Source organism: Prunus avium, chromosome 4 (genome assembly GCF_965620075.1).
Source record: "Prunus avium chromosome 4, drPruAviu1.hap1.1, whole genome shotgun sequence".
In the NCBI taxonomy this organism is placed as follows: domain Eukaryota; kingdom Viridiplantae; phylum Streptophyta; class Magnoliopsida; order Rosales; family Rosaceae; genus Prunus; species Prunus avium.
The window spans coordinates 19,248,467-19,261,949 of NC_142287.1; the positions used below are offsets into that span (position 1 = coordinate 19,248,467).

Here is a 13,483-nt window from a genome sequence, read left to right on the forward strand (position 1 = left end):
TTCATAATCAATGTCAAAATCTGAAAGCCAAGCCCTTTCAAAGCTAGGTTCTAGGTTTCAAGTTTTACCTGGCTATAGTAGTAAATCCCCCTCCCTTAATCGCTTGTGCTAAAAGAAGAAGAAAAAATTGAAGTAATGATAGAGACATCCAAATGAGAATAATTTGAGGATCACCATTATTCTAACTTTTAAAATTCCAATTGATGTGATAACATTTCATTTTATAATCAACTAGCTTCTCTGCACGCGCTTCCGCTTCTGCGAGAGACTTTTTTAAAAAAATTTAAATTTATTTTAGAATTAAAAAATATAATGGGTAGTTGTGTTCCATAAAAATAGGATCCATTATCTAATTTTTCTTTTTCTTTTAATTTTTTTTAAATATGAAAGAGTGTGAATTTACCATATTATCATCATTTAATTAATAATTTCAATTCTTAATTCTTAATGTTTGCATTAACCAAGGGCATTTTCTGGTATTTTGAATGTTTCACCATTTTCTGCCTTTTACTTTATATATACTAGCCTCTCCGCACGCGCTTCCGCTCCTGCGAGAGGCTTTTTTAAAAAAATTTAAATTTATTTTAGAATTAAAAAAGATAATGGTTAGTTGTGTTCCATAAAAATAGGATCAATTATCTGATTTTTCTTTTCATTTTAATTTTTTTTAATATGAAAAAGTGTGAATTGACCATATTATCCTCACTTAATTAATAATTTCAATTCTTAATGTTTGCATTAACCAAGGGCATTTTCTAGTATTTTGAATGTTTCACCATTCTCTGCCTTTTGCTTTATATATATATAATAGATATATGGATATAGATAAAGCAAGTGTTCTATTATGTGTCACCTCATTTGTTAATTAACTTGAGGTAATAATTGGTATATGTCGTAAAAAAAAAAGCAATTTTTTTGTTATACAAGAGATATTGGGGGATGGGGGAATCGAACCTAAGACCTCGGAAGCAAGGTTAAATACTCTTAACCACTTGAGTTATAAGTCGCTTGCTAAATCTAGACATTTTAAATTCCAATTGATGATGCAGTTTTCCTTTATGTTCATATTTGGTTTCACACTAACCTTCTTTTGTTTCTTGCTAGTAAGATAAATATGAACTAAAATTGCATGTCAATTGTGATTATTTTACGGATGAATTAGGGTGTTGATACGATACACCATGTGTCCATGAAGATGCATCTACAAATTATTACACGTGTACTCTTTTTATAAAAATATTATTATTTAAAATTTATATCTAAATGGTGGACTTACAATCAGTATATATATGTGATATAATTTGGGTGAATTCAATATACCACATCAGTAGGTCATGAGTGTATTTTATACACTAAAATCTCATGCACGACAATAGGTGGATAGAAGTAAATTAGGGAAGACTTTTGGTGACCATGGTGGAGAAGTAAGGATTGCTTACGCCATATATGGAAATTGGGTGTACTTCACCTAGCATTTACTGCGACTTTGTCCCTGTAGCAAGTAAAAAGTAGGAATAGATAGTTCTTCCCATGTTTTGCTCTCAGTCCCATGCTGAATCATTTTTACTTGCCTCAGTTCAGTTCCCTGGTGAGACTGCAGGCCTTGTAGCAATGTAAGATAAATGGCAATGGACTCCAAAGTCATCATTGTGATTGAGTAGCTCTCTCTCTCTCTCCCTCTCTCTCCCTCTCTCTCTCTCTCTCTATGACGAGTAAATTTGCTAATTTTGAGTCAATTTGGAGTGCTGTTGTTTGTTACTTGTTAGAGCTGATGACTTTGTTGGTAATTTGGTCAAGTATGCACATGGGCTGATGATCATAATTATATGTGTACAACTTCAATGACTTTCACCACTAAATTGATAAATATAGCTATGTATACCACCATCCTGTAATACAATTTGAAATTTCAAACCCATTTTCAAGCAATATAGGTATCATGAAATCTCTAAACTAACCCACTTATAGGTCACGAATACCTTTTACTGTGGTAGAAAGTTAATGGCAACACCTACACAATCACGTGATTTTTATGTCCAATTCGTGGCCAACACCCTTTGGCTACTAATTATCTGTAGTGAACAAGAATATAAGCCACAGGTGTATCAGTGGCCTATAATGAGGTTTTCTAGTAGTGCTCTACAATTAGATTTTTTTTGTTGTTGAGAAATTCTAGTATTGCATTTATAATTCAGCTAAAAAAGTCACTAGCCACAAATGGCTATTACAATAATGTAGCAGTCTAACATCAAAATTAAGACAATCAGGTGCGCCTCCACTAACGATCACGCAGGATCGAAGAAACTCTGGCATAGGCATCCCAACTAAGATTGCAAACTCAGAATAAAAAATATATATATAAAGCTTGAAAAAACCAAGCCATAACAATAAAAATAAAACTCTCACAACGGAGAGATGAAAAGCTCTCAGAAAGGAGAAATGAAAAGCTCTCACAAAGGAAAGGTGAAAAACTCTCGCAAAAGGAGAGGTGAAAACTACACAGAGAACCCAAGGAGTCTCTGTGACTTATTCCGAACATAAAGAAACCACCAAAAGGATGGTGGTGGAGATTTGACGTCGAAACGCAGGTGGAGATCCGACGCCGAGACACAGCCGTCTGTGATGGTTGGAGGAAAATCATAACAAAACAATGCCAAATAGGGAAAACTTTTTGTCACTGAAAATGAGGGCAGAAGTGAGGGAGGAAGAGAAGAAGGAAGATGGGAGAAAGGACAATGGCTTTCTCCCCCCTCAAAGTGAAAATGGCTCTAAGAGGGTTGTTTGAGAGACAGGGGGCTAGATTTAGAAGCCATAATTGCAATACTTAAAGATCATATGTGCTTGTTTATTAGAATTTTGATTGACATTCATTTAAGGTTAGTGGCGAAGAGTAGTTATCCTTATACTAACTGTCATATCCTCTTTTTTTTCTTATAAATTAAAAAAAAAAAAAAATCTTAGATAAGACTTACAAACATGAAGGTTTGCAAAATTTGCACCCAAGTCGCCCAGTTGGCGAAGGCAATGAGTCTGCCCCTTGCATCTAAGCTCGAAGACCTCTTTCCGTAAATTAGATTTACATTTGTATTAGAAAACAAACAAACAAACATACATGAAGATTCAAGAATGCATGCCCCACATTTATAAAAAAAAATGTGCTTTTCTGGCTTGTGGTCCAATGATTAAGATCATCCATGTTTTCGAACTTCTTTCAAGAATTGTTCTCATAAAAAATAAATAAATAAAAAATAAAAATGGTTTAATCATTTAATTACCATCGTAATCATTTTTATTGGACGAATTGTGTTTTTTTTTTTTACACCATTGCAATTTGCAATGAAAAGGAGCACCAATATCTTATGCCATAAAATACATTGCAATGAAAAGGAGTACCAATATCTTATGCCATAAACTGTATTTTATGAGATTTTAGTATAAAGTATACATTGACTTATTGAGGTATCAATATTGGTATAAACTGTATCTTATATTAAAATTGGATTTTTCATATTTTGATTTGTTGGGAATTAGATTTTCTAGTGTTTTTAATTGAATCCAAATGGGGGTACTTTCTTATTTACATTGTAAATGTAAGTAAATGGAGTAATATAAAAATAAATTAAAGTAAAAAGATAAAACATTTACTTAAATATTTGGGATGGAGATAAGGCAAGAAAAGACAATGGGCGGGCCTAGTTGGGCTGGACCGGGGCTTTCAAATCCTAAGTCCAAGCTCTATCCAACCTTAGAACGGGCCAGATTGAGCAGGCCTATTCATCTTGCCAAGCCGGACTTTATCCTATCGGGCCTCCGGCTACCACTTCGGCCCGTGGGTACAAGCCCACTTATATCACAATCAGGCCTGGGCTTCCAACCTATAACCCGCCCAAACTACAGGTTGGCATTTTATTTTTGTCAAATAAAAATAAAATAAAAATTATTTTGGATAATTCTACAGGCACAGAGTGAGCAAAACAAGGCCTTCTTCTAAACACGGAGGGAGAAAGAGAAAGAGAGCTTCACTTCAATGGCAGTTTCTTCAATGTCTGCAATCCTAATCCCTTCGCTTCCACTCACCAATTCTTCCCCATTTCCTTCCTCTAAACTCAATGTCTCTTCCTTCGCTCTTCCCTCTGCTAACAATGCCTTAAAGCTTAGAGCTTTAAGACCCTCACAGTCATCAACTAGGGTTTATGCTGCTCCTGAAGTCTTAGAGTCCCAAGAGAGCCTAGTCCCACCTCCAGAAACCCTTGAGGTTTATTTTCCTTTTCTTTAATTCTGCAATTTCGTAATGCTATGTTTGTCTGCTGAGAAAATGTGGGAAGAGAATAATTATTTTCAATTTTTTTTCTTTCTCATTTTAGGATGTAAAACTAGTTGGAGTAGTGGGTTTTGATTTTCATACTCTTCTTTATATTGTATGGCGCATCTTCTAAGCTATCAAATGAAGCTCAAGTACCATACCATTATATTTATGCGAATTTCTTTACCTTTCTTAAGTGTTTATTATCTTTGTTTTAGGTTGGAAGTTCTGAGACTCCTAGTACTTCATCGCTCCGTGTTGGTGGAGATGCAGATAAGGTAACATATTACTCGCGAGTATTTGATAAAAAGGAAAAGGAAAATCTAAATTGTGATGTTTTGATATTTTTATAATTTGAACTGTTGTATTTTCTTCCTTAGTCCACATTCTAAATTTATCTTTAGGTTAATTTTGGAAATGTAATTGAGTACCATCTGTTAAGGATTTGTATAGAGCGGGAATATATTTCTTTCCATCGTGGAGTTTTGGTGTAATATATGAAACCATGTTCAAATCTGCTCCTATTGGATATGTGATGCAGAATGGAGATATACCAGTAGTCTTTCCGAATTTGTATATTGTTGTCAAGTAAGAAGCTTAGTGTTTAATCTTTTAGTAAGTAATTTGAGGGATATTGACCCAAGTGTGCTTCCATAATAGAATGATGGAGAGCTAATGTTCCAAGTAAATAGAGTTCTTACTGCTGAGAACTTGGTGGGGAGGTAAAGATTTATTGTTAGCTAGTAATATGTGTCTAATATGGATGGGAAACACCCAATCGTCTGCTTTTACATTGATCTTTTGTTCGAGTCATCTATGGCTTTCTTGTTGTTTGGTATGACCTAGGTTGTGCCTTAGTCCTGGATTGAAGTTTTGAGTAATTGGTGCTTTGATCTTCTCCAAAGTTCTTTGTCAACTTTGCCATTACATAGAGTAGAGTGTCCTATTTCTTATAACTTTTAGTCATACTCCTGACCTGGGAATGGACCTCTGGAAGTAATTAGTACTTGGGTAGTGTATTGGGTATGTAGGTCCTGCTGTTCAATCTTAAAGTAAAATACAGTAAGATTGTGGAGGGACATTTTCATCCAGCATGGTAAGTTTTTTGGCTTGTGGCAAGCAGATCTTCATAGTCAATTCCTTACAGATTTGATGAACATGGATTCCATGTATGCTGGGGCTATTTGGCTAGAATGATTTATTACTCATGTATCTGGGACAGTTTGGAATGGCAGAAAGTAACTAAGTGGTTGAGGACCAGCTAGATGACTGTTGAGAGTGTAATTCTTGATTTGTGTAATCATACTGTAGATTGTCAAAATTAAAGAAGAAAGGTCTTATTTGAGCATGCTTTTTATAAATTAATTGTTCCCCCTATTTTTCTAACAGCGTCACATGTATTCTGATTATCTAAAGGTGTTTCTGTTTTCAGGCCTCACCCAAACAGAAAATCAGGATTAAGCTTAGGTCTTACTTTGTGCCTCTGATAGAGGATTCTTGCAAGCAGATAATGGATGCTGCAAGGAACACTAATGCAAAAACAATGGGCCCTGTACCCTTACCAACCAAGAAGCGAATCTACTGTGTTCTCAAATCACCCCATGTCCACAAGGATGCTAGGTTCCATTTTGAGATTCGTACCCACCAGCGCCTCATTGATATTCTATACCCAACTGCACAAACAATAGATTCCTTGATGCAACTGGACCTTCCTGCTGGAGTTGATGTGGAGGTCAAGCTGTGAAAAAACAGGGCAGTAACTTAGGTAAATTCTTCTCAGCTTTTGAAGTTTTGCTTCCTTTTATTACTATTATCATTTCATGTTTGAATAAATAATTTTGACAGTTAAGTGCTTGATTTTGGAATGTAGGTTCATATAAGTCGATAAGAAGCTCTTTTTTGTTCTTTAAAAAAAAAATATTGATGTCCATCCCAAAAGAATCAGCACCTTTATCAATTCTGTATTGTTTTCTGCTCTGCATTATACTGGAATTGGTCTACTCAATACTCATTGACTTTTTTCAACCATTGGTATAGGGTTTTAATTGTTTTCGCATAACCTGTTTTAGGTCAAGCTTGAACAAGTATCTTTAATGCTGTAGCTCTGTTTTACATGCCATTCTGTCAGAATCACTCTTCATGGTGTTGCTCCATTAATTCACTGTGGTCCAAGCTCAATGATCCTTTAAAAAGTAATTCTTGCGTTGCAACAATTAAAAGCCCCTGCTTCATTTGCTCTTCATTTCTGCATCAATTATCCTTGTTGACTATTTCCATTTCAAGTTTGTTGTTTTTACAATCTTCAAGACAACATTCATTGTGATTTGTATCCTTAATGCTTCTCAGCCTGCTATCCTTGTGGCTAACTTAACCAATTGTTTGTTTTTATCATATGGGGGTCAAATATGTGCCATTCTTATCTTCATGCGGTTGATTGTTTTTTTTTTTTTGGCTGCTAATTGTACTTTGCCATGTTAGGTGCTGGATTTCTTCGAAGAACAAATATGTGAAAGAGAATACAGTGGTTCACGTTCATTTTGTGGAGGGTTAATGACAGTAAGATTAAGTTCCGTGAATACATTTGACCCTTTCCTGAAATTCTTCTGTTTTGCATATGCTGTAAGTTTTGAGCCCGCCTTGGATTGTAGTTGAAGAATAGAGATATGGTGTTCCTCTAGTGGCAGCTTGTTATATATGCTTGTAGTTTCTTTACTTTTCTCTTTGATGTAATCATGCTAGAACTTTATAAACTTCTTAAACATGAAATGTCATTACCAGATTGATTCAGTAAGTTTTGTCATATTGTATATTTGCTTAGGTCTGTTGAGAAATTCTGTTGGTAATGTGTCAATTGGAGAAGAAAACTAAAAGGAAAAGGGCAAAAGTAAAAGTTTTTGGGTTTGTGGATAATAAAGCTTTTTAATTCGAGAATCTAAACCCTGCGAAAGCACATGAAAGGAGAACAAAGTTTGGTAGAGGTGCTCCAATAAAATTGTGCCGTTGATTCTGGCAATTTTAAACAAGTTTTATAATCCTAATCCAATCTTATCTGCCAAATTCGTATCCTACTTCTTCATAATGTGATCGGAACCCTGCTCCCTTGTTCTTCAGTAGTGAGAGGTAATATACTAATATGCCATTTGGAGTGAAGAAGAAGACTCTTGGCATTTTCACAACTTGAGATATGAGATTCATTTGTATTTGGACTCTCAAACAGACATAGTGCATTTCACAGCCAATTCCAAGGAAACCATTTCCCTGTCAAATATTTTCAATTCCCACTTCCACTCCTTATATATTTTCACTGGACATCTCATTTTACAACATACCCCAACCAAAGTAGACATACAACAACCCCCAACCAATGTGTACTTTGGTTGGTTCATCTGTATTTGCAACTGTCAACACAAAGTATCCCAACAAAACATACAAAACAATGGCCACCTGTGTGGACAACTCAAGAACGTCCCAACCCACTCCAAGCCATCATCTCTCAGTCTCAGATCAACCCCGATTCGACTATCCTGTTTCCAAGTTATTGAAGTTTTACAGACCATGTTTGACGGATTTTGTTTCACAAACAGCTACTAACCCGAACCCCGAACGACTCCCTCAGCCTCGGAGAACTTTCATTGAAGATACCAAAGGAGAAGAAGCGAAGAAAGATTACATATGGATGAAAATGAGAGAGGAGTCTTGTATGGATGTTGAACGGGAGCCTATCTTGTCTAGCTATTATTTTACTTCAATTTTGGCTCATAATTCTTTAGAAAGCGCGCTGGGGAATAACCTTGCAAATAAACTGAGCAACTCTACCCTGCCTGTGCATACCCTTTACGATATATTTTCTGGTGTTCTTTATGAAGATCAGGAAATTTTGGACGCCATAAAAGAAGATTTGAAGGGCGTGAAAGAGAGAGACCCAGCATGCACAAGTTTTGTGCACTGTTTCTTGAACTACAAAGGCTTCCTTGCATGTGAAGCTCATAGGGTGGCACATAATCTATGGTTGCGAGGCAGAGAGGCCTTGGCACTATTGATTCAGAATAGGGTGTCTGAGGTGTTTGCAGTGGATATCCATCCCGGGGCCAAGATCGGACGTGGCATATTGCTCGATCATGGCACCGGGGTAGTGATAGGAGAGACGGTGGTGATAGGAAACAATGTGTCAATTCTGCATAATGTGACTTTGGGAGGAACAGGCAAGGAGTGTGGGGATAGGCACCCAAAGATTGGAGATGGGGTGCTAATAGGGGCAGGGACCAATGTATTAGGGAATGTAAGGATTGGCGAAGGTGCTAAGATTGGGGCTGGTGCTGTCGTGTTAAAAGATGTACTTCCAAGAACTACTGCAGTTGGGAACCCAGCAAGATTGGTTGAGAGGAATGACCTGTTTAGGCTTGACACAGTCCAAGTTTAACCATGTTATCTAGCACTTAAACACTTCAGTCTCTTACCAATTACCATCTGTATTCACCTTACAATGTTTTACGTTACCAAGCAATTATTATAGCAAACAATCTGACAAGAGAACATTAACATAGGGTAAGGTGCGGATCTAAACCCTTTTTGGCTAGGTGGCCGCCGACCAAGAATTTTTAGTAAAAGAAACGTACATATGTTAGCCCAGCCAAAAGAAGAAGAAAAAAAAAAAAAGAGTTCCTATCTTTAGCTGTCCAGCTAGCCATCAATATATTCTTCTCCTTGTTATTCTTTTGTCTCTCATTTTCTCTTTACCATCAAGTCTGATTCCTATTTAGGGTTGGGTTATGAGTTTGTTGTGTTAGTAAGTTGGGTTATTTAGTTCTTGTGTCAATGTATTATTTATCAATTTTTATAGGCTTTTTTGTTTTGTTAACGGGTTGGGTTGTCAATGATTTTATTTATCAAGTCATTAATAGGCCTTTTAGTATGTTTTGCCCAACCGAGTTTCAAATCCTAGAGCCACAATTAGTTGAAAGTTATTCTATCTTCGACTACACAATTATAGATTTCACTTTAATCAACGAAGTTTTTTGGGCACGTTTAAGCCCTTGCTATTGACCCAAAAAAGAAAAAAAAAAAAAAGCCCTTGTTTGGGTACTGATTGTTTTATATAATTCTTAATTGTGATGAAGGGATTAGAGGCCTCCGTTCCTTCTCAAAATCTGTCAATCTGTTTTGCTTTAGTTCCTCTGCCATTTTGGCTTCTCTGTTCTAATGTTGGGTTTTGGCTCCCCTTTGGGCCTCTGCATATTGATTTTTATTGAATACCTTTGTATAATTTTTTTTTTCAACCTTCAATTTAATTTGTATATAAAGGAAAATGGCTCATTTTATTTTAAGGCCCCGGGCCACTGAAAACTTAGAGCCGGCCCTTGCACATAAGCATTTTCCTCATTCAATGAAGTATGCATTTCAGTAAGCAAAATCTACCTATTCTCTCCAATAAAGCAATGTTGGGTCTCACCTGCGTTTTGTAATAACATATCATCTCATCTCTCCCATATACCTTGTATAATAAAAATAAATATAAACCATAAAAGTAAAGGTAAAACATAAAAGTAAATAATATAATAATGATTGATACAATTTTGTTGCTTAGTCCATCGGAGTGATCAAGACCAACTTTTTTTTCATAAAAGTTAATAGGTAGGTAACATGCCGCCTAGGTTATTAAAACACAAATTTGCTTACTTCATTCGTATACCCCTTTAGAGATAAGTGGGCTGATTTTGATGTACTGCAATGTTGTTCGCTAGGCATGCTGGTTTTTGTACCACCCTAAGAGGGCGAGTCAAGCCTTAGTATTCCCCGAATCATGAACTAGGCCTAAAACACTCCAATTTCTAAGTCAAATTTTAAAATGGTTTGGTATGAAAGGCTTGGAGTGTGAGAGCTAGGCCTGAGTTGAGGGACTATTGCTGCCAGGCCCATAAAAAAATCTCCAAGAATTTCATCCCCATCCCACTCGTGTTTTTCATGCTGCTAAGCATGTGGGCATGAGTTTTTACAGAAGGGAAGGGGCTTGCTACAAACTTAACTTTGATGGTTTTGTGATTGGGATCTCATCAAAACATTGTTGGATCGACTAAAGTTTGCTGCTAAGAGGAAGAGTTGGGAGGATCAAAATGCTGGGGACACTGATATGAACAAGAGGAGGGAATAGTTTTTTTTGGATTCATTTGGCAACTACAGAGACAAGCGCATATCTCACAGAATATGCCACTTGAAACAGAAGCATGGCAGATGATATGACATGGTAATCACGTTCATCCAAAAGAATAGATATGGCAATGGACTATGTTGGGCCACTCTCTTTTTGATAAATTTTTTTTTTTGGGGTTCAATTTTTGAGAGGCTTATCATTCAAAGAGAAAATGTGTTTCACAAATATCATCATGCACTATTAGGGTAGCTTGTTAACTTTTTTTCGGCGTGTTCATAATGTTTCCCGACATAAAACACGCTCAACACAAAATTAACATGTTCGAGTTGATCATTACTTGCACGAATGGAATGACATGACTTACTAACACACGGTAAACGTCGGACTAGAATCAAGTGTTAACCTAGATTTTGACACGATAAACTCATTTAATTAGTATTATGGATGTAAAATGACTAATTTTCTTAGTTGTTAATTATGTCTTTCATGAATCATTATCCAATTATAAGATTATTTGTAGTTCTATTAGTATTGCAAAAGGTGAAACTATTCAAGTGGCATAGTGTCCCATGTGTCTCACAACATGAAGGAATTCAGAGGGTAGGGGTCATTTCATTTTTTACTGTTTTATCCTCTTTTTTTCAAAAAGCTTAACTGAGACGTCGATTGTTGGGTCCCACGGTTTTGATTGATGAAATAGTTTGACTTCTTGAGTGGTTCACTTCAACATCAGCTAACTGCCGACCCACACTTCCCAAGGACTCAAGTGTGGCTCACGAGCCATGCCTCTTTTTATCTCTAATCTCTATCCACTCAATAAATTATATTTCTGGTTTTTGTAAATACCTTTTTTTTTTTTTTTTATACAAGTGATAATTTATTTAAATTAATTTAATTTAAAGAAAGAAGATTTAAACTTGAGTGTAAGGTAATGAGTTCACTGCCTTGGTTAACTGGCCTAATCAATATCTCCTTGTCTATAGTATTTTAGTTTTAGCAATTTTATTCTTATAAATTCATAAGTCTTATTAAATTAGACAGTAATGCTAGATTTGCCACATTTTCATACTAATTTGTATACCACATGACGTGGCATATTCATGTCATGTATCATGTGGATTAATATAATTAATTATTTTTTCTATTTTCTATTTTGTATATGTTTATGAGTCGTTTAGGTGTTTCTTTCCATTTTGTATATGCTTAAAGGGAATGTAATATGGTTGCTCATGTATTGGCTCGCTCTATTTTGAAAGAAAGAAAAATAAAAAATAAAAGAGAAAAGAGAAAAGAACCTGGCATATTTTTATTTTCGCTCTATTTTAAGGTTCTTTTCTCTAATTTACAATATTGATTTCACTGACAAAATAACATGATCCACAACTCACTATGCTAAAAAATAAATAAATATTTCTACGTATAGATTTAATCTTAATTTGCTATAATCTTTGAAATTAGAGTTTGGTGGTGGTACTTCATGACTAGCATTGATCAAATATTGCCCGCTATTACGCGAAATTGTTTGAGAAAAAAATAATGCATCTCACAGTGTCAAAGGTTGAGATGGTTTCTCATTCGTCCAATGCAAAGTATCAAAGGTTTGATGGTATTCCTTCAATTTTAAATAAATTGAAAACTAAAGACATGATTGTTTGCATGCTCTAATACAACTTGAAATTACCTGTAGGATGACTAACAAACGCCTAGAGGGGGTGAATAGGCCAATTTAAAATTATAATCAATAAATAAAAATAAACTTAAGTAGCAGGATTCATATAGCTTAACAATTCTGAAACGTGTAGAGCATAAAATAAAGGTATACACCGAATTTTTTTATGTGGTAAACGTAAAACCCCACCTCTGGGGAAAATCCACTCCACTATAAAACGAGGATTACAAGAAGTACCCACACACTTATCCTAGACACATTTTAGATAATGTTTACCGACTTCTTCGTAACTCAATTTCTATCACAGGATGATCTTTCGACACTTTTTATGTTGAACGCAATACTGGTCATGATTGCTTCAAGCTCGTTGGAGTTCTTCCAACTCTCCTTATGTGAATTTAATACTGGTCACTATCGATTCAAGCTCATTGGAGAAAAACCACTACAATAGTCTTGGTTCCCTCAATCGTATGAGTCATCGAACAACGCAAATGAATGCAATATGAATTATAAAAGTGTTTGATAAATCACCAAGTAACACATGGAACACTTAATGATTTATCTCAAATACACACAGCTCTCTTAAACATTTAAATACACAAAACTAATGTTGAAAAGCGCTCTAAAGTAAAACACAAAAACCTTGTTTTTATAGAGGTTTTCTTCACAAGTAGGAACTTACGTTTTAAACCAAATCTCCACTCTTCAAGGCTTGGCAAAAATCACAAAAGAATATTTCCTATTCTACATGCAAGTCACATGTAATCTAAGCACTCAGGACATGAGATGCTCAAGAAAGAAGATTTTGACCAATCACAATATGAAAGAAATCCTTCTATGTTTAGATCAACTATTAATAGCATCTTGACTCCTTGATATTATGATATAATTGAAAAAATGATTTCTAAGCAACCAAAACGTGTTAGAAAATCAAGGGGATATTAAAACATGAAAGCAAGAGAATCAAATTGATTTGGACAAAAATTGTGTAAATGAGATGCACTCCTAAAGGGATTCTAATTGATTAAAAATCAAGAAAATAAAATCATATTAGAATCCACAAAAATGTTCCTTTCACGAGTGTATGAAAAATGACATGTCTTATCCTTCAAATCATGTGCCTCATACGTGTTAAGTCACAATACTGGTATTTGGGGATTGCTGAGTTGTTTTAATCTTGTAATTTCTGAAAATCAGAGGCATCAATTTTGCTTCAACCCTAAAGCTAAATGACACTTCCAAACCTATACTAAGTTCTAGGAAATGCTAACACAATTTCATACTAACACAACTTGTTGACGTTGCGAATGCATAAACATAGATTGAGAATTATTCATTTATGCGCTTGGTTTATGAGGGACTT

General features: G+C 35.3%; 1 protein-coding gene and 1 pseudogene across 1 annotated transcript; both read left to right on the forward strand.

The window, feature by feature from the left end:
- Window positions 1–3,943: 3,943 nt before the first annotated feature.
- LOC110773704 (Ribosomal protein S10p/S20e family protein) lies at window positions 3,944–7,094 on the forward strand. Its single transcript, XM_021978229.2, has 4 exons — window positions 3,944–4,255; window positions 4,522–4,581; window positions 5,736–6,068; window positions 6,782–7,094. The coding sequence occupies exons 1-3, from the start codon at window positions 4,028–4,030 to the stop codon at window positions 6,045–6,047; spliced, it is 600 nt and encodes a 199-aa protein (XP_021833921.1). The 5' UTR covers window positions 3,944–4,027; the 3' UTR covers window positions 6,048–6,068; window positions 6,782–7,094.
- A 422-nt stretch (window positions 7,095–7,516) lies between these two features.
- On the forward strand, window positions 7,517–9,376 carry LOC110773701 (serine acetyltransferase 1, chloroplastic pseudogene; annotated as a pseudogene).
- The last annotated feature ends 4,107 nt before the right edge of the window (window positions 9,377–13,483 follow it).